The sequence below is a fragment of the Rattus rattus genome, chromosome 9 (genome assembly GCF_011064425.1).
Source record: "Rattus rattus isolate New Zealand chromosome 9, Rrattus_CSIRO_v1, whole genome shotgun sequence".
Classification (NCBI taxonomy): Eukaryota; Metazoa; Chordata; class Mammalia; order Rodentia; family Muridae; genus Rattus; species Rattus rattus.
The window spans coordinates 57,113,272-57,135,667 of NC_046162.1; the positions used below are offsets into that span (position 1 = coordinate 57,113,272).

Consider the following 22,396-nt stretch of genomic DNA (forward strand, 5'->3'; position numbering starts at 1 on the left):
TGCCTCTGTCTCCTCAGTGCTAGGATTGAAGGTATATGCCGCCACCACCACCATTTCACTTTTTAAACTTAGCAATTGACAGTTTTAGTGGAAATTTATTTGAATTAATGCCTGTTTCTCATTTTTATCATTTTGACTTACTTATTTTATATTTGCGAGTATTTTACTGCGTGTATATGTGTGAACACATGTGGCCCTGGTGCCCTTGGAGCTCAAGAGAGGGCATCAGATCCCCTGGAGCAAGAGTTATGAATGGTGGTGAATACTGGAAACCCAAACCAGGTCCTCTCCAAGAACAACAAATACTTTTTACCTCTTGAGTCATTTCTCCAGCTCTCTTGATTTTTTTGTTTTGTCTTATTGTTTTGTCCTCCCTCCCTCCCTCCCTTTCTTCCTTCGTTCCTTTCTTTTTTTCTTCAAGACTGGGTTTCTCTGTGTAGTGCTGACTGCCCTGGAATTTGCTCTGCTGACCAGGGTAGATCTGTCTGTCTCTGCTTCCCAAGTGCTGGGAGTCAAGGCACGTAACTGACGTTTTTATAGCAGAGCACAGGCGGCATTTACTAACAAGATGGTGTCAATATGAGAAACATGCTACATTGTTAGGTCCTTGCTACTGCTGGAAGGATGACTTTATATTTTCTTGTAATCGGCACACATGCTTATGTTCAAATGCTTATTGTAAATTATCTTTCTTTGGTTGAACATTTGTGCTGATACCCCAAAAATTACACAATACAGCACAGAGTTCTTAAAAAAATAATTTTTTTTCTTTTCTTTTTTTCGGAGCTGGGGACCGAACCTAGGGCCTTGCACTTGCTCTACCACTGAGCTAAATTCCCAACCCCAAGTTCTTAAAATTTTAAATCATATACTGATTAGTTACTTTATAAACTGTTAGGTAAATGTTGCTTTTTAAATCATGTGAGAATGCAATTAATCTGGGGTGTGTGTGTGTGTGTGTGTGTGTGTGTGTGTGTGTGTGTACACTTGTACACCATATCTTTTAAGTGGTTACTACTTACCAGGCAGTAAATGCTAACTTAGTCACTTTTTATAGATTATCCTGTGTTTGGTTGCCTTTTAAAATGCATTCTAATAAGGTGTAAAAAATATTGACTGACATTTAAAAGGTTTAATGGAGTTCTTTTTCTTTTTTCTTTTTTTTTTTTTTTGGTTCTTTTTTTTTTCGGAGCTGGGGACCGAACCCAGGGCCTTGCCCTTCCTAGGCAAGCGCTCTACCACTGAGCTAAATCCCCAACCCCTGGAGTTCTATTTTTAAGGTACATATTTTTGTTCCTCTGACTTCTTTTACTCTTACAAAAAGTGTCAGTATCCTGAAAAGAGGAAGACGCTGTTAAGTAACAAATAGCTTGATTTGTTAGCATAAACAGGTGTGTTTTCCCTAAACATAGGAAGAATGAAAAATACTGGTAATTTGATGTTGTATACAGTGCTTTCCAAAGTAAACATTTTAAGTACCTTCAAGGTGGTTATAGTAGTAATTAGCTAAATGTGATTTGCAAATATAATGTGGTTCAGGCATGTTGACATTGATAAATCAGATGCTTGGCTGCCATGCAAACAGACTATATATGTGTTGATGGACAACAAACGTTCACCTCGATGAGGATTAAGATTGGCAACTAAACCAGTTGTTCTATTGGCATAGCTTCAAACTTTGAAAAGTAGTCATTTCTCTCTCTGGAGCAGTCTCCAGTTTCCTTTCCTTTGAATTTCTTTTTCTAAAAAAATTGCTTTTGTTATTTGTTGGGGGAGGGTTTGGGGATGCCGTAGTGTGTATAGAGGTCCTGGGGGTCAGATTGTTTGTCAGGGTTGACAGCAGGGGCTTTTACCCACAGAGCCATCGCCTGCCATCATTTTGGTTTTTTTCGAGACAAGGTATTGTTATGTGACCCTGGTAGGTCTTGAACTCATAGCCTCCTATCTATCTATCTGTCCTCGGTACTGGGATCACAGGCATGCCCCACCATTCCTGGCTCCCACCCTCCTTTTTAAATTGAGTTTATGAGTAGGCAAAAGGTTTATTGTCCATGACCAGTTGGGTGTAAAGGTTTTAGGAACTGGTTGGATGTTCTGATAAAATACAATGGGAAGGAATATTGCCATTTTTAAAGAGAAGTTAAATTAGGTGACAGTTTTTGTTTTGAAATAGGAAAATTTATAAGAATTTTTTTTAAAGATTTATTTTATTTATTATATATATATAAGTACACTGTAGCTGTCTTCAGATACACCAGAAGAGGGCATCGGATCTCTTTACAGATGGTTGTGAGCCACCATGTGGTTGCTGGGAATTGAACTCATGACCTCTGGAAGAGCAGTTGGGTGCTCTTAACCGCTGAGCCATCTCTCCAGCCCTATAAATTTTTTTTTTTTTTTTGTTCTTTTTTTCCCGAACCCAGGACCTTGCTAGGCAAGCGCTCTACCGAGCTAAATCCCCAACCCCAAAATTTTTTTAATAAGTGTTTTGTGTGTGTGTGTGTGTGTGTGTGTGTGTGTGTGTGTGTGTGTGTGTGTGTGTTGGATCTTGAACTAAGGACCTTGTATGTTCAAACTCTTGGGGAAAAACAAGCTATGTAATAATCAGTGTTAGTAATTCAGGAGATTATAATTTAAACCGTAGAATGACACCAGAGTGTTAGACATTTTAAAGTGCTTTAGAAGGCACTGCATTTCTCTGTTCTTCGTACAGTGGGGCGTCAGTTGGAGTCACTCTGGAGGGATTTGCCAAGTATTGGTATTGCTGAGATGTATATCCCGTGGTCCAGAAAGACAGCTGTTAGGGTTTTCTCTGAAAAAAAAAAAAATGTGCATGTATAAAAGGAAACACTGACCGAAATGTTTGGGTAAATAACTGCTTTATTTATAGGATGGAACACTATAGAGGAGTTCAAATTAGTACGATCATGCCAGGTGTGGTAGCGAATACCTTTAATCCCAATGGAGGCTGAAGCAGGTGAATTTCTGTGAGTTCCAGGATAGCAAGAACTGTAGAGTGACGTCCTAACTTTAAATAAACAAATCCATCGATGTGAATACACATCGATATAAGGAAGTTAGGTGTACATCTATTACATACTGCTAAATTAGTAAAGTTAATTGGGAAAAGTTGTACATACCCTTGATACTATTGTGTAAAATGTAGAGAACAGTTTGTAGATTCTTGTATGTTTGAACACATATAGGAAAGATGGACAGTAGCACTAAGGTGGTAGTTATCTCTAGAAAATGGAAAGAGTGGGAGGCAGTTTTATTCTGTTCATTCTGCAGTCCCCTGCTGTCCTGAGGAGATGAAGTCCAAGACCTCTAATGGGTCCCTGAAATGTGAAGGCATATTTTGTCTTTCCTCCGTATCTTAAGTGTTGCCACACAGTAAAAGAACTACTCCCTACCCCCATCCTTATTTTTTTCTTTTCTTTGAGTCAGAGTTTCTCTGTGTAGCCTAGCTATTCTGGAAGTCATTCTGTAGACTAGGTTGGTCTTGAACTTCTGCCTCCTGAGTGCTGAGATTAAGGACATGTGCCACCATGCCCAGTTTGTTCTTCTATCATTAGTGTTTTATATTATTTTTGTATCTTTGTGTCATTTGTTAAGGACATAAAATAAGTATTACTTAAAGATAAGCATTTGTCTGCAGTCAATCTGATAACTTGGATTTCTAAGTGACCGGTTGTAAGTAGAATATATAGTCTGCATACGCTGGACAAAGGATTCCCAGGTGGGACAGGAGGTTTTATGCTATATTGTGTTTTAAAAAGCATTCTTTCTTATATTTTATTTTTTTAGATTTTTAGTGTGTGTGTGTGTGTGTGTGTGTGTGTGTGTGTGTGTGTGTTGTATTATGGGTGTGCGTGCATGTACCCATACATGTCCACGGAGGCCAGAGACAGATCCCCCAGGAGCTGAGGTTATAGACAATAGTGAGACTCCTGGATGTGGATGGGATGTTGGGAATTGAATTCCACCCTTCTGCTCTTAGTGGCTGAGCTATCTGTCCAATCCCCAATATAAAATGAAAAATTTTTATATAAAGATTTAGGTGGAGAAGATTTTATATATTGACCAGATGTTTAACTAGTATGAAAAATATAAGCATATTATTATTGTTGTTTTTAATATAATTTAGAAAATGTGAGCTGTTTTGAAGTATTAATTTCTGATAATAGCTGTTTTTTCTTTTCTTAGGTAAGGCAGGCAACCAATCAGATTGTGATGAATTGTGCTGATATTGACATTATTACAGCTTCATATGCGCCAGAAGGAGATGAAGGTAAGAACTGTTTTCTGTTTTTATCTGGTATGTGAGAAAGACAGACAGAGCCTGACTGACTTTGGCTTTTGGAATGAAACTTCAATACTGCTTGTTGTAAATTGTGCTGGGCATGGTGGTACATCCCTGTAAGTCCAGGATTTGGAGACTGAGGCAAAAGGACGATCTGTTTCTGACCAACTTGGTGTACATATGAGACTGTCTCAAAAAAACTATGAAACAAAGCAAAGAAAGTAAGTTAGTTGTTTATGGGACTATTTGAATAGTATTATCTAAGTGTATTCTGAGATAAATGTCAGAATTTAAATTCTCGAAACTTAAATTCTCCTTGAAACAACTTATGTAGTTATCCTAGGAAATCACATTTTATAAATGTAAGATGAATATATAACAAACATAACAAAGCTGATGAATTATTTTTTAAATTAAGTACTTTGAACATGAAAGTTTCATTAAAGAAGCTTAGTTTTATATGTATTTTTCTTAAAAACACTTCACTACCTTGAATCTTGAGATAGTAAGTCTTGCTTATTATTGGAAAAAATACTTCATGAGGCCAGATGTTAAGGTTAGAAGTTGGATGATAGGGATTGGGGATTTAGCTCAGTGGTAGAGCGCTTGCCTAGCAAGCACAAGGCCCTGGGTTCGGTCCCCAGCTCCGGAAAAAAAAGAAAAGGAAAAAAAAAAAAAAAAAGAAGAAGTTGGATGATGGTGTTAGTTGTGAGAATGTTAAAAGAACCACGATGTATTTTGTGTGGAGACTCTCTTAGCATCTTTAAAATGAGAACTGTTATAAACTTGTAGTGTCAGTAAGGCTGGAATAGGTTTGAGGTTCAGATGTTATCCCACAGACACTGAATGGAGTCCGACTTCTTTTTACTTTTGTGTTTACCTTGCCATTCCTTGCTATTTTATTGGTTAGTTGTAGAAAATCTCATTTGTCGTAGATTAAGTTACCAATATTTTCTTAGTTTCTATTTTTTATACTTCTGTTTTACATTATGTTGAAATGAGGCATACAAGTTTATTTTAAGGTCTAGCATTTGTGTCATGACTTTTTCTTAAGACATCTTATAGTAGAAAGATGAGGTAACACTGGTTGCCCAGACTATTGCTACAGTTAGCTTATGCTCAGTAGTTTATGAAGTCAAACTGCTTGCTACATTTTAACTTGAGAAAAACATTCTTCAAGTAGACTTGAGTGAGTGCAGGCTTTTGAAAGATTGCCTGGCAAATAAGAGGATGATCAATCTCTTCACTTCTGAGGAAAGTGGAAACACTTGAGAAACAGGAATAGACCCTGTACTTTGTGCTATGGAAGATACAAAGACCCAGAATCATCATTCTTTCTCTTTAATTCCATGTGTATTGGTGTTTTCCCTGCATATGTTTGCGTGACGGTGTCTGATCCTCTGGAACTGGAGGTACAGATAGATATGAGCTGCCATGTGGGTGCTAGGCATTGAACCTGGGTCCTCTGGAAAAGCAGCTATTGCTCTTAACCACTGATCCATATCTCCAGCCCTGTCACTGTAGGGTTTTTAACTGTTAATGAGGTATCCAGTATAGATAGGGAATCTAGTAAATTAAACATGTGCCTTCAGTAGGCATCTTAACTCACTTAAAAAACAAGAACAAGGGGCTGGAGAGATGGTTCAATGGTTAAGAACACTGACTGTTGTTCTAGAAGTCCTGAGTTCAATTCCCAGCATCCATATGGTGGCTTATAACTATCTTTAGAGGAATCTGATGCCTGAAGACAGTGACAGTGTACCCATATACATAAAACAAATCTTAAAAAAAAAAAAATTCAACCAAACAAAACCCCCAAACACTTCCTAAGCAAACTGCAGGAAAGGCAGAGGCTTTACAGGGTCTGGCGTGTGTGCAGCTGAGTAGTGCTCAGCTGGCAGGGACCTGCACTGGAGCAACCTGAGGAGTGAGTGGTCACCATTTAGGCAGCAGGGCACTTCCTCCTTAAGGAGTAGGATCAATAGAGAGACTCTGATAAAACATTGCCATTTTTACAGACTTAAAATCTTTTCCAGCATGGTTGGGGATTTAGCTCAGTGGTAGAGTGCTTGTCTAGCAAACTCAAGGCCCTGGGTTCGGTCCCCAGCTCCGAAAAAAAGAAAAAAAAAAAATCTTTTCCACATGGCAGTGGTGGCCCACGCCTTTACTCCCAGTGCGTGGGAGGCAGAGGCAGGTGAATCTCAGAGTTGGAGGCTAACCTGGTCTACAGAATGAGTTCTAGGACAGCTTGGGCTACACAGAGAAACCCTGTCTTGGAAAAACAGAAACCACACAGTTTTCCTCTAGAAGTAGCTAATGCACATTCCTCAATCCTTTTCTCCTGTGGTACCAAGAGAAACCCAGTCATGGGGGAGCTCATCTGGTATATTAGGACGCAAGTCACAAAAGGGTAATTTTATTGATTTGCTATTTTAAGGTTTGCATAAGGTACAGTGATGGATATAGCCTCTATCCCCCCCCCCCACATACACACAGGCACACATGCACACATGCACACAACACACAAAATTAATTTTATACTTGGATCTAGTAACATTTAATGATTTTTACATTATAGGAGAGTATGGCTTGTTGTTTCTTTAGAAACAAATAGTTATAAATTTGATCCAGCTTTTTCCAGAGCTATTTGCTGGTAACAGGGAACATTTTAAACTAACTAATCACATCAAATACCCATTAATACTTATATTGATTATTTTCTGCAAGATTGATTGAGCCAGGCATGGTGGCCCATACCTTTAATTCTTGCTCTCTAGAAGCAGAGGAAGGTGGATCTCATATTTTGAGACAAACTGGTCTATATAGTCAGTTCCAGTTCCAGTTCAGCCAGGAGTACACAATGAGACCCTGGGTGGGGGTGAAAAATCGAAAAAGATTGATTTAGATATTAGGAGCCACTAAAGTTTGATGCTTTAAAGTAAAACCAACCAGAGAAGTATTTGAAGCCATGAAGTTGTTGCAATGTATGTTTTTAATAGGTGAAAAAAGGTTTTCTTGTGGTATGTGTGCATTACTCCTGAGAGACCATTATACTCTAAGGCACTGTCTTTTAAGCATAGTTAATTTAAAACAACTGAGATCTTACTCAGCAAAAATGGCTGAAAACTCTTTTTTTACTGTTCTGCACTTCAAGGGTTGGTGAAATACTAGCACTTAAGCCAGTGCAAGGAGTGTACCTCCCTACACAGGGCAGGGTTAGTGTTGTCATCAGCGTCTGCAAGGAAAATACGAAACTCAAAAATGCGAGTGCCTGAACTCAGGTCCTGACAGGTAACCAGTCTTTTAATTTATCATTAATAGACAGAGTAAAGCCTCGTAGAAAAGGATCATTGGAAAGTTTTATGCTGGCCTTTTCCTGAGTGCGTCCTTCAGATAAGCTGCTTGCAGCATTAGAGTGTGGGAAAGGACTCCCCTGGAGAAGTGTGACTATTCCAAGCTTTAGTGCAGAGTTCAGATTTACCAGCATCACTTTGGCTTATCTATATAAGCTTGACCCAAATTACGGTGTTCTTGAAATACAGTTGTGTATTTGAATATGTGTTTATGGAAGTGTGCATATATTTAATGTAATAAAAGGACATTGCCAAAATACATAATCAGAACAAGTTGTTAAACCTGACAAAATAATGGTTCTTTACATGATTGTAAGTCCTTGTCTAACTTCTGTTAATATATGTTCTGTCATATAATCATGTATATAGATAAATAACACTAGTCACCTTTGAAGTCTTAATGTCATTATTTTGAAAATTCATCTGGCCCTTATAGTGGGAAGACTGAGAAGGGGAAAAGGCACTCTGCCAGCCTCCCAGCCTCATGACCTGTCAGAGCTCCTGAACCCATATGGTGGAAGGTGACATAATGTGTTGTGGTATACACCCCTCCAGAAAATAATGCTTAGAAAAAGCAAATATTAATGGCTGGTGTGTAATTCAGTGGTAGAATACTTGTGTAACAGGTGCAAGGCCCTGAATTTCATCTGTACTGCTATATATATATTGAAATATTCAGTCAGCTTCTTTTGTTAGAATTTTAGACTTTTGTGTGGAGAAGCTGGGCACACGATGGACTACCAGGGATAGACTCCTCATGCACTCCACCACTGTCTTAACTACTTTATTTTTAGGGAGTTTTTATTTTGTTTCATTTTGCTTTTTGAGAAAGGGATGCACTATATGTAGCCAAGGCTGGCCTTGAACACTTAACATTTAACAACCTCCTGCTTCATCTTTTTTTTTTTTTTTTTTTTTTTTTTGGAGCTGGGGACGGAACCCAGGGCCTTGAGCTTGGTAGGCAAGCGCTCTACCACTGAACTAAATCCCCAACCCCTGCTTCATCATTTATTTATTTATTTATTTATTTATTTATTTATTTATTTATTTAGAGACAGGGCTTCTCTGTAGTCCAGGCTGGCCTTAAACTCTGAGATCCACCTGCCTCTGCCTTCTGAGTGCTGGCATTAAAGGTGTGCACCATGCACCAGCACCACCTGTCTTTTTTTTTTTTTTTTTTTTTTTTTACTTTTGTTTTTGATTTATTATTTCTGAGTGTAGTGAGTTTGGAGAATAGGAGCATGATGCTTATTTGTCCTGTTGTTCTCTTGAGGAATGGGTAATGTTATGTGTAACCTGACTCCTGCAGACTATATTGAAGAGCCAAATCCTGCTTTTAAGTTAGATGGCTAGCTTATTTCACTATTAGCATAGCTTTAGTTTTAGAGCTATGTTAGGTTAACAGCAGAACTGAGAAGAAAATACAGAGAGTCCTGAATAATCACTGTTCCTGCACACTCAACAGCTTCCCCTAATGTCAGCATGCTGTACCGGAGTGGGATTGGTGGTTCCAGTTGATGAGTTTCCTCTGCAAGATTGTCATCTAACGTCTGTCTGTCTATGCTTCAGTCTTGGTGTTCTATGTGTGGGTTTTGACAAATGAATGATGACAAGCATCCACCATTGTAGAACCACATGGAGTGATTCCTACCCTAAAGCCATGTCTACTCTACCTGTCCATCCCCATCTATCTCCTGACAGCCTACTGTGCCTATAGGTTGTTTTATTATTAATATTTTTAATTCTATGTATGTGTCTCTCTCTTCGTGCATATGATTATGAGTGCCCACAGTGGCCCAGGGGTGTGGGATCGGTAGATATCCTACGTTACAAGTAGTGTGGGCCCCATGACGTAGTGTTGGGAATTGTTCTCTGGATAAGCAGTATGGTTGAGCCATTATGGTTCAGCCTAACTGGTGAGCCATCTCTCAAGCCCAGTGCCCACAGTTTGGCCTTTTCTAAAATGTCACGATTGGAATCATACAGTATACAGTTTTCCTCCCAAATGGCTCTTGTTGCTGTAGAAGTATACACTGGAAATTTTCCATACCTTTTTGTAGTTTAATAACATGTTTCCTTTTAGCACTGAATAATATTCCAGCCTAAAGTGGTGATACAGGCTCTTAATCCCAGTACTTGGAAGGCAGAGGTAGGTGAATTTCTGTGAGTTGTGCCAGTCTGGTCTACACAGTAAGGTCCAGCCAAGGCTGCATAGTGAGATCCTGTCTCAAACAAAAAATACCTGCTTTCTGCATACGCTACAATTTATTCACTTACTGGAATGTTTTGCTTGCTTCCAAATTTTGGTGGTTATGATTCAAACTGCTGTAAACATCCATGTCAGGTTTTTGTTTGAACTTAAAGTTCTTAAGTCCCTTTTTGTATAAATACCAAGGAGTGTGACTCTCTGTCTTTCTGTCTCTTTCTTTCTCTCTTTTAATTGTCTTTTTTTCAAATGTTCTCACTGCATTATTAAGGCTAGCCTTAAAATGAGGGTCCTCTTGCCTCAGACTCTCTAACCCTCAGAATATTTCATAGTAGTTATAGCCAACACTGTGTTAAGCAGTTTATATAGAGTATAATGTACATTTAACTTCCTGGCGTTTTTGTGTATTTTGTTTGGTTTGTTTTTTTGAGATAGGGTCTCATTATGTAGCTCTGGCTGTCCTACAAGTTGCTCTGTACACCAGGCTGGACTCAACTTACAGAGGTCAGCATGCCTCTGCCTCCCAAGTGTTGGGATTAAAGGTGTGCACCACCATGTCCAGCTACATCATACATTTAATTTTTTCTTTTTTTTTTAAAGATTTATTTATATATATAAATACACTGTAGCTGTCTTCAGACACACCAGAAGAGGCCATCAGATCTTATTACAGATGGTAGTGAGCCACCATGTGGTTGCTGGGATTTGAACTCAGGACCTCTGGAAGAGCAGCCACTGCTCTTAACCACTGAGCCATCTCTCTAGCCCTCTTTTAATTTTTTTTAAAGATTTATTTATTATGTATATAGCATTCTGCCTGCATGTACACCTGCATGCCAGAAGAGGGCACCAAATCTCATTACAGATGGTTGTGAGCCACCATGTGTTTGCTGGGAATTGAACTCAGGACTTATGGTAGAGCAGAGAATGCTCTTTACCTCTGAGCCATCTCTCCAGCCCCATACATTTAATTTTTTTTTTCCCCTGAGCTAGGGACCGAACCCAGGGCCTTGCACTTGCTAGGCAAGCACTCTACCACTGAGCTAAATCCTCAACCCCTTACATTTAATTTTTAAACAGTTAAGAAGTACATAATGATATTTTTGTCATTGAGGTACAGAAACCATGTGGAATAATAACTTTTGTTTGATCACATTTTCCTGTTCCTATACACACAGGACCATGTGTGCTAGGTAGGCTTTGTGCCAAGCACTTAGCCTTATTCTTCCACGTTGAAGATTAGTTTTCCTGAGTGCTGTGTAGCCTAGGTTAGCCTCTAACTCAGCTTCTCTTTAGCCTGTAGGGTGCTGGGTATGTCGGCATGTATCATACCTAACTGACCTTTAAAACACTTTGCTAAAGTTTAAAGTAAGTTTGTAAGACAAACATTGTAGTCCATGTATACTCTTGACACTCAAGTTGCCAAGGCAGGAAGATTGAGAATTTGAAGCCACTCTGGGCAACATATAAGTAGTATGATCCTCTCTCAGAGAAATGAGAAAATAATATACAAATGTGTTTATACTTGCTATGTAGTTGTGTCTACTTAGATTTACTTTAAAGATTTATTTTTTGGTGACTGGAGAGATGGTTCATTCTTGAGAAATGGCTCTGTGGTTAAGAACACTTGTTCCAGGGCTGGGGATTTAGCTCAGTGGTAGAGCGCTTACCTTGGAAGCCCAAGGCCCTGAGTTCAGTCCCCAGCTCCAAAAAAAGAACCAAAAAAAAAAAAAAAACACTTGTTCCTGCAGAGGACAACTCATATGTTGGCTCACAACTGTCTATAACTCCAGTTCCAGAGGAGCCAATGCCCCCTCTTTTTTCTTTTTTACCTCTGTTGGCACCAGGCATACATCCAGGCAAAATAGTCATATACATAAATATCCATGTGTCTGTTTGTATGAAAGAATGAATGTACATATATAGTATGTATTTATGTACATATATATGTATTTTTGTATATTACATGTACTAAAGAAATGACTCAGCTGTTAATAGCACTTTAAATCCCAGGCTCACAACTGGTGGTAACACTATGGAATCAAATGCCCTCTTCTAGATTCTTTAAGCCTCAAGCATAAAATAAGTTTTGTTTCACTTTGTTTTTAAAACAGACTTTCTCTGTGTAGCCCTGACTGTCCTAGAACTTGCTGTGTCTAGCCTGGATTTGCAGAAATCTCCCTCAGCCTTTTGAGTGCTGGGATTAAAGTTGTGAGCCATCATGCCCAGTTCAAACAAACAAACAAACAAGAGAAGGAGGGAAGAGAAGAAAAAGAAAAAGTATTCTGAGCCAGACTTGGTAACATATCTGTAGTCACAGTACTTGAGAGAAGAGCCACAGATAAGTCACCTTTAACTTTGACCAACCTAGGTAGGCTACATGAAATTTAGTCTCCAAAAACTTAAGAAACATTCTCAAACTGAAGACCTAGCTCACAGGCAGTACATCTGTCTGATATGTAAAGTCTTATGTTTAACCTCAGTACCACAAAAAAGAAGGAAAAGAATCTTGTCTGGTCTGGAGCAGATCTCAGTGGTAGAGCGATTACAAAGCACTCATGGGGGTCTGGGTTCTTCAGGATGACATGAACAGAAAGCATTTGTAAGTATGTGCATGTGTGTATGTGCACACACAAGCATGTATATAAAAGTGAAAGGACAAGTGTCAGCATCTGGCTCTTGCCTGAGTGAATGTATTACATATGTATGTATGTACACCATATGGGTGTCTGATCCTCACAGAGGCCAGTAAAGGGTGTTGTTACAGGATATGAATAACCAGCATGTGAGTGCTTAGGACTGACTGAACCTGAGTCCTGGTTGAACAGCAAGTGCTCCTAGCTACTGAAACGTTTCTTAGGCCCCCACAAGACTTATATGTGTGCATTTAAAATGGGAATACAGGGGCTGGAGAGATGACTCAGCAGTTAAGATCACTGACTACTCTTCCGTCCTGAGTTCAATTCACATAACTGTATGATGACTCACAACCATCTGTAATGGGATCTGATGCCCTCTTCTGTGAAGAGAGTAATAGTGTAGTCACATACATAACATGAACAATTCAAACAAACAAACAAACAAATAAATAAACAAACCCCAAACAAACACAAAATGGGAATATAAGGTGTCTGTCCTTAGCTTAGTGGGCAGCACATAAATATCATAAATGTGAATTTGAATTGTAATTTTTTTTAAAGACTTTTTATTTAATGTATATGGATACACTGTAGCTGTTTTCAGACACACAAGAAAAGGCTATCAGACTTTATTTCAGATGGTTGTGAGCCACCATGTGGTTGCTGGGAATTGAACTCAGGACCTCTGGAAGAGCAGTCAGTGCTCTTAACCACTGAGCCATCTCTCCAGCCCTGAATTGTAATGTTTGTTAGTTATAATTTACTGTTATATAATTTTTTAAGGGCTTAATTTATCTTATATATATGAATGCTTTATCTGCATACACACCTGCATACCAGAGGAAGGCATCAGATCCCATTACAGATGTTTTCGAGCCACCATGTAGTTGCTGGGAATTGAACTCAGGACCTTGGGAACAGCAGCCAGTGCCCTTAACTGATAAACCATCTCTCCAGCCCCTATATAATCTTTAGTAGTATTATGTGAAAGTAACTTTAGTACACATGCTTTCCTGCCAGCAATTCAGTTGAATTAGTAAGGGTAGTTTTTTTTTTTTTTTTAAAAGATTTATTTATTTAATGTATATGAGTACACTGCTGCTGTCTTCAGACACACCAGAAGAGGGCATCAGATCCCATTACAGGTGGCTGTGAGCCACCATGTGGTTGCTGGGATTTGAACTCAGGACCTCTGGAAGAGCAGCCACTGCTCTTAACCGCTGAGCCATCTCTCCAGCCCCCGTGAAGGGTAGTTTTTATCAGGACAACTTAGGTGATGAACTCCATGGCACAATGCTCATTTCTTTATGAGCTCTTTTTTTTTTTTTTTTTTTTTTCTCGGAGCTGAGGACCGAACCCAGGGCCTTGTGCTTGCTAGTCAAGCGCTCTACCACTGAGCTAAATCCCCAACCCCTATGAGCTCATTTCTTGTGTAAGTATTTGCCACTGTGTTCAGAAATTCCTGCTATTGTGCAAAAGAGAAAAGGAAGTTTTTCTTAGCATTCATGAAGTCCTGGGTGGGATCCCCAGCACTGAACAAAAACCAAACAAAACAGTCAAAAAAATCAAAATAACCAACCTCAAGAAAGCCTTTACATTTATTCTTTTTATCTTTTCATTTGAACCAGGGTTCACTGTGTAGCCTTGGAACTGGCTGTGTAGATCAGGCTGGCATTGAATGCAAAGATCTTTGCATCTCTGCCTCCTGAGTGATGGGAGCAAATTTGTGGGCACATGCCTGTAATCCAAGCACCTGGGAACCAGAGGCTGGCAGGTGTATGAGTTGAGGACTAGCCTGACCTACCTAATGAGTTCCAGGACAACCAGCCTCTCTGTAGAGACCCCTGCCTCCTGAAAAAGCGTGGACTCCCCCCCCCCACACCCAGCTAATCTGTATGTATGTATGTATGTATGTATGTATGTATGTATGTATGTATGTATGTATTTATTTATTTATTTTTTTCGAGACAGGGTTTCTCTGTGTAACAGCCCTGGCTGTCCCAGAACTTACTTTGTAGACCAGGCTGGCCTCTGCCTCCTGAATGCTGGGATTAAAGTTATGTGCTACCACACTAGGCTTATCTCAACATTCTTTCTTGGTAGTCATATTTTATTTGGGAAAATAAATGCTCTATATCATACTGCAAGACAGGAAACTGTAACCTCAGAAAGCATGGGTCTCCTTACCCCCAGAAAGCAAGCAAGCAATTCAGCAAAAGGGACGCCAGCTGGGTGTCATCTAAACCAATTTTGTTCTGACACAATCTACCTGTAGATAGTCCCATCGGTGGAGAGTTCAGATCCCAAGATATTTGTGGTCCTTCTCTTCAGATATCGGTTACAAAACCTGAGTGATTTCTACCTGTGCTTTTCATCTCCCAGCCACTCCACCTCCTCACATCCACCTCCTCACAGCCACCTCCTCACAGCCACCTCCTCACAGCCACCTCTTCAGTTTTGATGACTGTGTTTAAGCAGCTCACAGGTCTCAGGGAGTTGTTTCCTGGCTTATTATAAAGGATACAGGTGGCACCGTATGCAGTACCAGGCATGGTGGGGCAAGCCTGTGATCCCAGCACTTAGGAGGCAGAGGCAGGTAGATCTCTGCAAATTTAAAGCCAATCTGGCTACATAGTAAGATAGATTCTTAAAACAAGCCAAAACAATATTGGGAAAAGTTCATCCTTCTCTAGGAATTTCTCTGTCTGGAAGCTCTCTGAACTTTAGCCTTTTGAGTTATTTATTTATTTATTTATTTATTTATTTATTTATTTATTTATTTTAAAAAAGACTTGCTTAGCTAATGCTAATGAAGTTGGTAAGGAAATCCAGGAAAGCCTGCCCAGATTCCTCTTGGTATCGCAATCTAGCATCCCTCCCTCCGGTGTACCAGACATAACATTGTGTGAAATTGTGGCAGTAGAGACAGACAGGGTTACCTTATGCCTAATTAGTTGAGACCTACTTTGCGGATGAAGTTATGAGCTAGGACCATTGGTAAAATCTCAAATACTGATAGGTTATTATATCCTAATAGGCAACAAGAAAACATGCAGAATAAAGTAGTATTAAAGGAGAGAGAGACATATACAGAGAGAGACAGAGACAGACAGACAGGGAAGAAAAGGGATATCTACAATGAGGATACCTTTTTTTTTTTTTTTTGATTTGGGTCTTATGTAGCCAAGGTTGGCTTTGAACTCACCATGTAGTGTTGCAGTATATTTGATCATACTGTGAACCCTGAGCTGTGTTATTTACTGAAAAAAACCTGTTTCTATTTCTGGTGTGGCTCAACCTTTAGCACACATCTTTAATCTCTCCTGCTCGAGTACAAAACACTCCCTTAGTACACACTAATCGCAAACAATGAAGGTAACGCTAGTTTGTAGAAGCAAACACATATGTTTGAAAGTGATGTCTAATTGGGTAGCAGACAAAGTGACGAATCAGAGGAAGATTTGGCAGAATAGGATAAGCCCACTAGGAGAGGAAAAAGAAGTTACTTTATGAGAGCAGTGGAAAGAATGGGAGAGGGAGGGAGGAAGGGAGTGGAGAGACAGTTTTATAGAGACAGATTAAAGAGAGAATAAGCTAGATATAGGTGAAGACAGAAATGAGCCAGAGAATGAGGGGCCAGATTAGAATGCATTGTCAGAGTTAGTTTGAGGCCAAGTAGAGCAAAAAGTCAGAGCGGCATGAGAAGCCAGATTGAGTCAGTTGCTTTGGAGAATTTTGAGTCGGAACAACTGAGTTGACCAGCCAGCCAGAGTTCAGAAAGAATTAGAAAGGTTGTTCTTTTTTTTTTTTTTTTTTTTTTTTTTCTTTTTTCGGAGCTGGGGACTGAAAGGTTGTTCTTATTCAGTAGTACGTCTCAGAGGCTGAAAACATTCTAGGCCTAGATAAGATTATATGGAAGCTAGAAGCTCCCAGGACTAGGCCTAAGCTAGCAGACAGAGGCAGTAAGTCTAATATTGGAGAATAAAAAGTTACTTTTATGTGGCTGGAGTGATGGCCCAGCAATTAAGAGAGAGCACTGGCTGCAATTCCAGAGGTCCTGAATTAAATTCCCAGCCACCACATGGTGATTCACAACCATCTGTAATGGGATCTGATGCTCTCTTTGATGCTCTCTTCTGGTATGTTGGTGGTGGCGAATTTATACACATTAAATAGCTTGGGGAGGGGGGAGTCAAATGGCTCCTTAAAAAACACTACTTTTACAATGTAGTTGTGATTGACATTGAAATTCTGAACTGTATCTGCCTCCCAAGTCCTGGGACAGCCACTTACCACCACGCCCCATGGTAGTGTGTGTGTGGGGGGACCCAGGGCTTCATGCATATAAAAAGAAGCACCAGATCTACACTCCCATCCCTGTGAAGAGTTGTTCTTAGAAGCCATAGAATAGCTCTTCAAAGAGGGAGTTACATCTGAAGACTCTACAGCCTTTACATAGTTGGAGGAAGAACTGCCAAGCAGACACGGGAACCCTAAGGTTGGTTCGAGAACGTTTGCATCAACATTAATTTTAGGTAACATTTTTTGCCCCTCTAGAAAAGCTGAACCATGCCAGTGTAATGGTCGGTGGTGGTTTGAGTTTGTATTTCCTTGATGACTACTAATGTTGAGTACCTTTTCATTTTTGCTTTGGCCATTTATGTTAGGGTTCCTGAACCTTAGTGCATCACAAGACTTTGATTTGGGGCTAAGGATGCTCTACTGACAGTCATTAAACATAAAAGGAGTGAAATAGCTCTAATAATTCAAGATATTCTAAGAGAATTCAAATACATGACTACTTTCTTTTCAGAGGAAACGTTAGAGGGGATTTGGTGCCTTGGTAGGTATGAAGCCTGGTGTACTTACAGTTGGAAGTATGCACTGTGGGGTGGAGTGGAGTCTGGACCGTTGTAGTCTCACGCTCTGTTCTTCAGTGTTTTACTAGCCTCCTGCAGTTTGAAGTGTTCTGCAGTTTATAAGAACAAACTGGTTTTAGTAATCCTTGATCACAATAGCTCAGAGCTACAAGAATATCATTTTCTCTTAGAAAAGAACTTTGGCTGGGGAGGTGTCTTAGTAATTGCTACATAGTTGTGCACTTGATTTCAGATCTACAGCGTTCACATAAAAGTGGACTTGGAGATCATTGGCCTGCCAACCTAGCCAGACCATGTGCTGCAGGTTCAATAAGAGACTGACACAAAACCTGAGGTGGAGACTGATCCAGGAAGACACCTGATGTTCCCCGTGGTCTCCAGTGCACATGTACACACAGACAAAAGAATATTTTTTTTTCTTTTTTTTTTTTTCGGAGCTGGGGACCGAACCCAGGGCCTTGCGCTTGCTAGGCAAGCCCTCTACCACTGAGCTAAATCCCCAACCCCAAGAATATTGTTTTTTGTTTGATCGTTTGAGACACTATCTCACTGTCATTCTAGGCTGTCCCCAAACTCATCATGATCTTCCTGCCTTGGCCTCCCAAGTGCTAGGATTGCTGCTGTGGGCCACCACACCTGGTAGAGGGACATTTCTAGTCATTGAGGTGGTGACTGCCTTCCCTTCAGGTTATTTGAATAGTATTTTAGGGAATTACTTTACAGCACATTTTTAGTTTTTGGTTTAGTAGAGAACAATTCTCTCTATACCAAATTTTGGATATCTGCTTAAATTTAGAAGAAATTTTATGATAGCAAAAAGCATTTTAGAAATAGATACAAGAAGATTACTGACTTCTAGTTTAGCCATGCAGTCTTCATCAAATCCTTAACTCTGTTTTTCATTTTCCATTTTCCTTATCTACAGTGAGGAAGCTTTACTCAGAGGATTGCTGAAACTCCTTCATAGTCCGAACTTAACTGTTTTTTGGCTTTGTAAAGGTTTTAGTTTTACACACACGTATGAACCATAGTGATAATACAGACATGTTTGTAATTCTGCTAGCCGACTTAAAGCACATAAGGGTGTGGCTATGATGGCTCATGCCTGTAGGTACACCTAACCTGAAACTGCAGGAGTGCTGCCTCATGAAGTCATTCGTTTTAAGAATGAATAAGGTACAACCTATGTTTCAGTTTTAGATTGTCCTCAGGCTTTGTGTGACCATCAACAGACCCAATCAACACTTCAAAGCTTCAAGAAGAAAGTACTCATTAGAAGTCATTGCCCATTTCCCCTCAATTCACCACTCATTTATTTAAAAAAAATATTTTGTTAGAGACATTTTTTTTTTATGTAGTTTAGGCTGGCCTCAAACCTACAATAAATCCAGGGCTTGCCTTGAGCTTCTGATTCTACTTGTCTAACTTGGTTTATTTGGACAGGGTGGTGGCATGCACCCCGTAATGTATTTGTGGTGGTCAGAGACAGCTTTCAGGAATTGATCCTCTCTTTCCACCATGTGGGTGTCCAGCTCAAGTTGTCAGGTATGGTGGCATACCTTTACCCACGGAGCCGTCTGTGGCACAGCACCACACTGTTCATTGCTGAATAACAATTGATTTTGTGACACTACCACATTTTATCTATTCATTAGTTATGGACAGTCAATGACAGAAGCCCTACATTGGAGCCATTATAAATAACACCATTGTGGTCATTTACATGTCTTTGTGTAGACAGAGATAGCGGGAGAAAGAAAACACACATGGGAATGTGATTGCCCACCATAAATAAGGCAACTGTGTGTTTAACCTTTTGATGAAGTAATAAACTGTCTACTCGGTGTCCACCCTTACATATTCTTCCACCAATGTACCTGCACTTCAGTTCTCTAAGCCTCCCTAGATATGTCTGTAAGTTTGACTATAGTCATTATAATGGGTTTGAATTGGTATTTTGTGTGTGTGTGTGTGTGTGTGTGTGTGTGTGTGTGTGTGTGTGTGTGTGTGTGTGTGAGAGAGAGAGAGAGAGAGAGAGAGAAAAAGAGAGATATTGAGAGATTTTACATGCTTATTAAGGCCCCATCTATATGCCCATCATTTTTATTAGGGGTGAACTTGGGATGTGTTGGTTGGAACTGGCTTATGGCTTCTTACTGTGTTAAGTAAGCTTCCTTAAGCAGTACTAAAGTTAGCAGTTTCTTTTCACTTCTGGGTGGTAGAGGATAAATAATTGGAGTTCTAATATCTGTACAGGTTCTTATTTATTTTTGCAAAATATAAGAGCACAGAATCCAGAAAAGTGTGATTTCTTTCTTAGTTTACATTATCTATTTTGGGGAGAGAGGTGCAAGACTTCCATGATGTTTCTAACAATGAACTCTTGACAATGTAGTAATCTTCTGAAGATTTGTGCTGCACAGATGCAGCATAGAAAGTAATATCATTACGTAAGAATTAGAATGAACATTTCTGTAATTCTGGCAAAACTGTTAGAACTTTGGAAGCTGTGGCAAAATAATTCCTAGTTCCAGTACAGTCTTGCCATATAGCAAGATCCTATCTCAGAAAAAGATGAGGACAGTATAAATGAATAAATAAAAAAGAAAATATAGGGGTTGGGAATTTAGCTCAGTGGTAGAGCGCTTGCCTAGGAAGCGCAAGGCCCTGGGTTCGGTTCCCAGCTCCGAAAAAAAGAAAAAAAAAAAAAAAAAGAAAAGAAAAAAAGAAAATATATCATTTGTAGTGACCCTATTTCCTTCATATCACCAAAGATGACAAATTTATAAAGAAATATAATTTTTAAAAATTGTGTGTTCCTGGGGTTGGGGATTTAGCTCAGCGGTAGAGCACTTGCCTAGCATGCGCAAGGCCCTGAGTTCCGTCCCCAGCTCCGAAAAAAAAAAAAAAAGCAAAAAAAAAAAAAAAAAAAAATTGTGTGTTCTTGTGTTGGTTATAGAAAGTGTTGTGGAGTTGGTACATCTACATGGGTTCTGAGAATTCTGAACTAATATTACCAGACTTGTACGGCAAGTGCCTTTACCTATAGACCATCTCACCAGCCCACATTATTATTATTATTTATTTAATGCTTTATTTATATTTTCTGTGCATTGCTGTTTTGTTTGCATGTATGGCTGTGTGAGGGGGTCAAATCCCCTGGAACTGGTGTTATAAGACAGTTGTGAACTGCCATGGGGGTGCTGGGAATTGAACCCACGACCTCTGAAAGAGCATCTGGTGCTTTTAACCACTGAGTCATCTCTCCAGCCCCATGTGTAATTTTTTTTTTTTGTTTTGTTTTTGTGTAATTATTTTTTAAGGATCTTGTTTTACTCATTATTGAAACTTGATTTACTAAATGGAGAATGTTACATTTTCCCCAGGTCAGATCAGCCTGGGCTGTAGAGCCAGGTCTGTCTCACAAACAAGAACAGTCATTCATTTTAGACGTCGTTAGAGCTCTTAACTGCAGCACTGGGGATTTGTTCCTTTCAGCACTCAGATTTGTGAAATAATTTTTCTCTTCTTCTTTCCAGAAATCCATGCGACAGGATTTAACTATCAGAATGAAGATGAGAAAGTCACCTTGTCTTTTCCTAGTACTCTCCAAACAGGTAAGAAGCGTATCTTTTGTGAAATCCAATGAGAGAGAATGCATTTTACTGTACTAAAGGAATCAGCTCATTTCTTCCACTGTTATTGCTTACAGATTAAAATGTTAAGAGCTTTGCTTCCCCCTTAAAAATTCTGAATTTTGAGAATAAAAGTTTCAAATTTTTTTGTCTTTTGTGTTTTACTTAAACAGAAAACTATGAAAAACTAAAGATTGTTTGCTATATAATAAGATGTATAGCCTTCAGTTTCTGTTTGTTAAAAATACATTTAAGGAGCTCCCTCCATCTGATGCTGATTGAAATCTCTGAGGAGATTCACATAGCATTTTAGTGTACAACCAGAACAAGAGAAATTTTACTAGTGAGAGCACAGAAAGGAAGATTTGTTAGTATGATGTTACTATTACTTGACATAAAAGTACAAAGAATATAGAAGAAATTATCCCCAAATCAATTAGGAAAGCTCTAGAAATTTGATAAATAAGTAGATGAAGGAAAAGGAGAGATCATACAGAAAAAGTATAAATAACTTAAATGTTTGGAAAGATATTTAGTTTCCTAGTAATCAGAGATATCAAAATAAGTTACTATAATACTAAACCAGTTTTTTCTTGTCATGTAAACTGAAGTTTAATGCGGACTGAGAGATGGCTCAGTGGTTAAGAGTACTTGTCACTCTTCCACAGGACTAAGTTTGGTTCCTGCCCTCCTCTGATTCCTCTCTCTTTTCCTCTTCCACTCCCTGCTTCCCAGCCCTCACAAATAGAAATAAATCTTTTTTTTTTTTTTTTTTTTTTTTTCTTGAGCTGAGGACCAAACCTAGGGCCTTGCGCTTGCTAGGCAAGTGCTCTACCACTGAGCTAAATCCCCAACCCCAGAAATAAATCTTAAATGAAAAAGATTCTTTTTTTTTTTTTTTTTTTTTCTTTTTTTTTTACGAGCTGGGGACCGAACCCAGGGCCTTACTTCCCTAGGCAAGCGCTCTACCACTGAGCTAAATCCCCAACCCCAATGAAAAAGATTCTTGATAATAAACAAATGTCTCTGCATACTACTTAGAGATAAATCCATGTAAATACTTTGAAAACCAGCTTGTCCAACAAAAAACAGAAAAGAAAAGGAAGAAAAAACCAGCTGTCACTGTTATGAATATATGAAGATACTCTAAGAAAAAGTCATAACAAAAGTATTTTATACCTAAAAGAGTATTTATCAAGACATTTCATGTGTTGGTGAAAGAATTAGAATTAATACATTTGTCCAACACTGAGATTCATTTTGACACATTAGTATAGCAAAGTGTATTTAACAGTAAGTTTATAAATTCTTTTTAACATAATAAAGTACTAATTATAACACACACTTAAAAAGTATATGCATGCACATATTCAAGTTGAT

At 39.1% G+C, this 22,396-nt stretch overlaps 1 protein-coding gene across 3 annotated transcripts in view; it reads left to right on the top strand.

Annotated features, from left to right (window-relative positions):
* The window catches only part of Npepps (aminopeptidase puromycin sensitive), an 86,995-nt gene that overhangs the window by 14,125 nt on the left and 50,474 nt on the right, over positions 1–22,396 (top strand). For 2 of the 3 annotated variants that reach the window (XM_032913936.1, XM_032913935.1), the window contains 2 exons: positions 4,207–4,291; positions 20,921–20,998. In XM_032913936.1, coding sequence (XP_032769827.1) covers positions 4,207–4,291; positions 20,921–20,998 — 163 coding nt within the window. Of the gene's footprint in view, positions 1–4,206; positions 4,292–7,457; positions 7,595–20,920; positions 20,999–22,396 lie in introns of those variants that run through there. The other variant, XM_032913937.1, reaches the window with a different exon arrangement.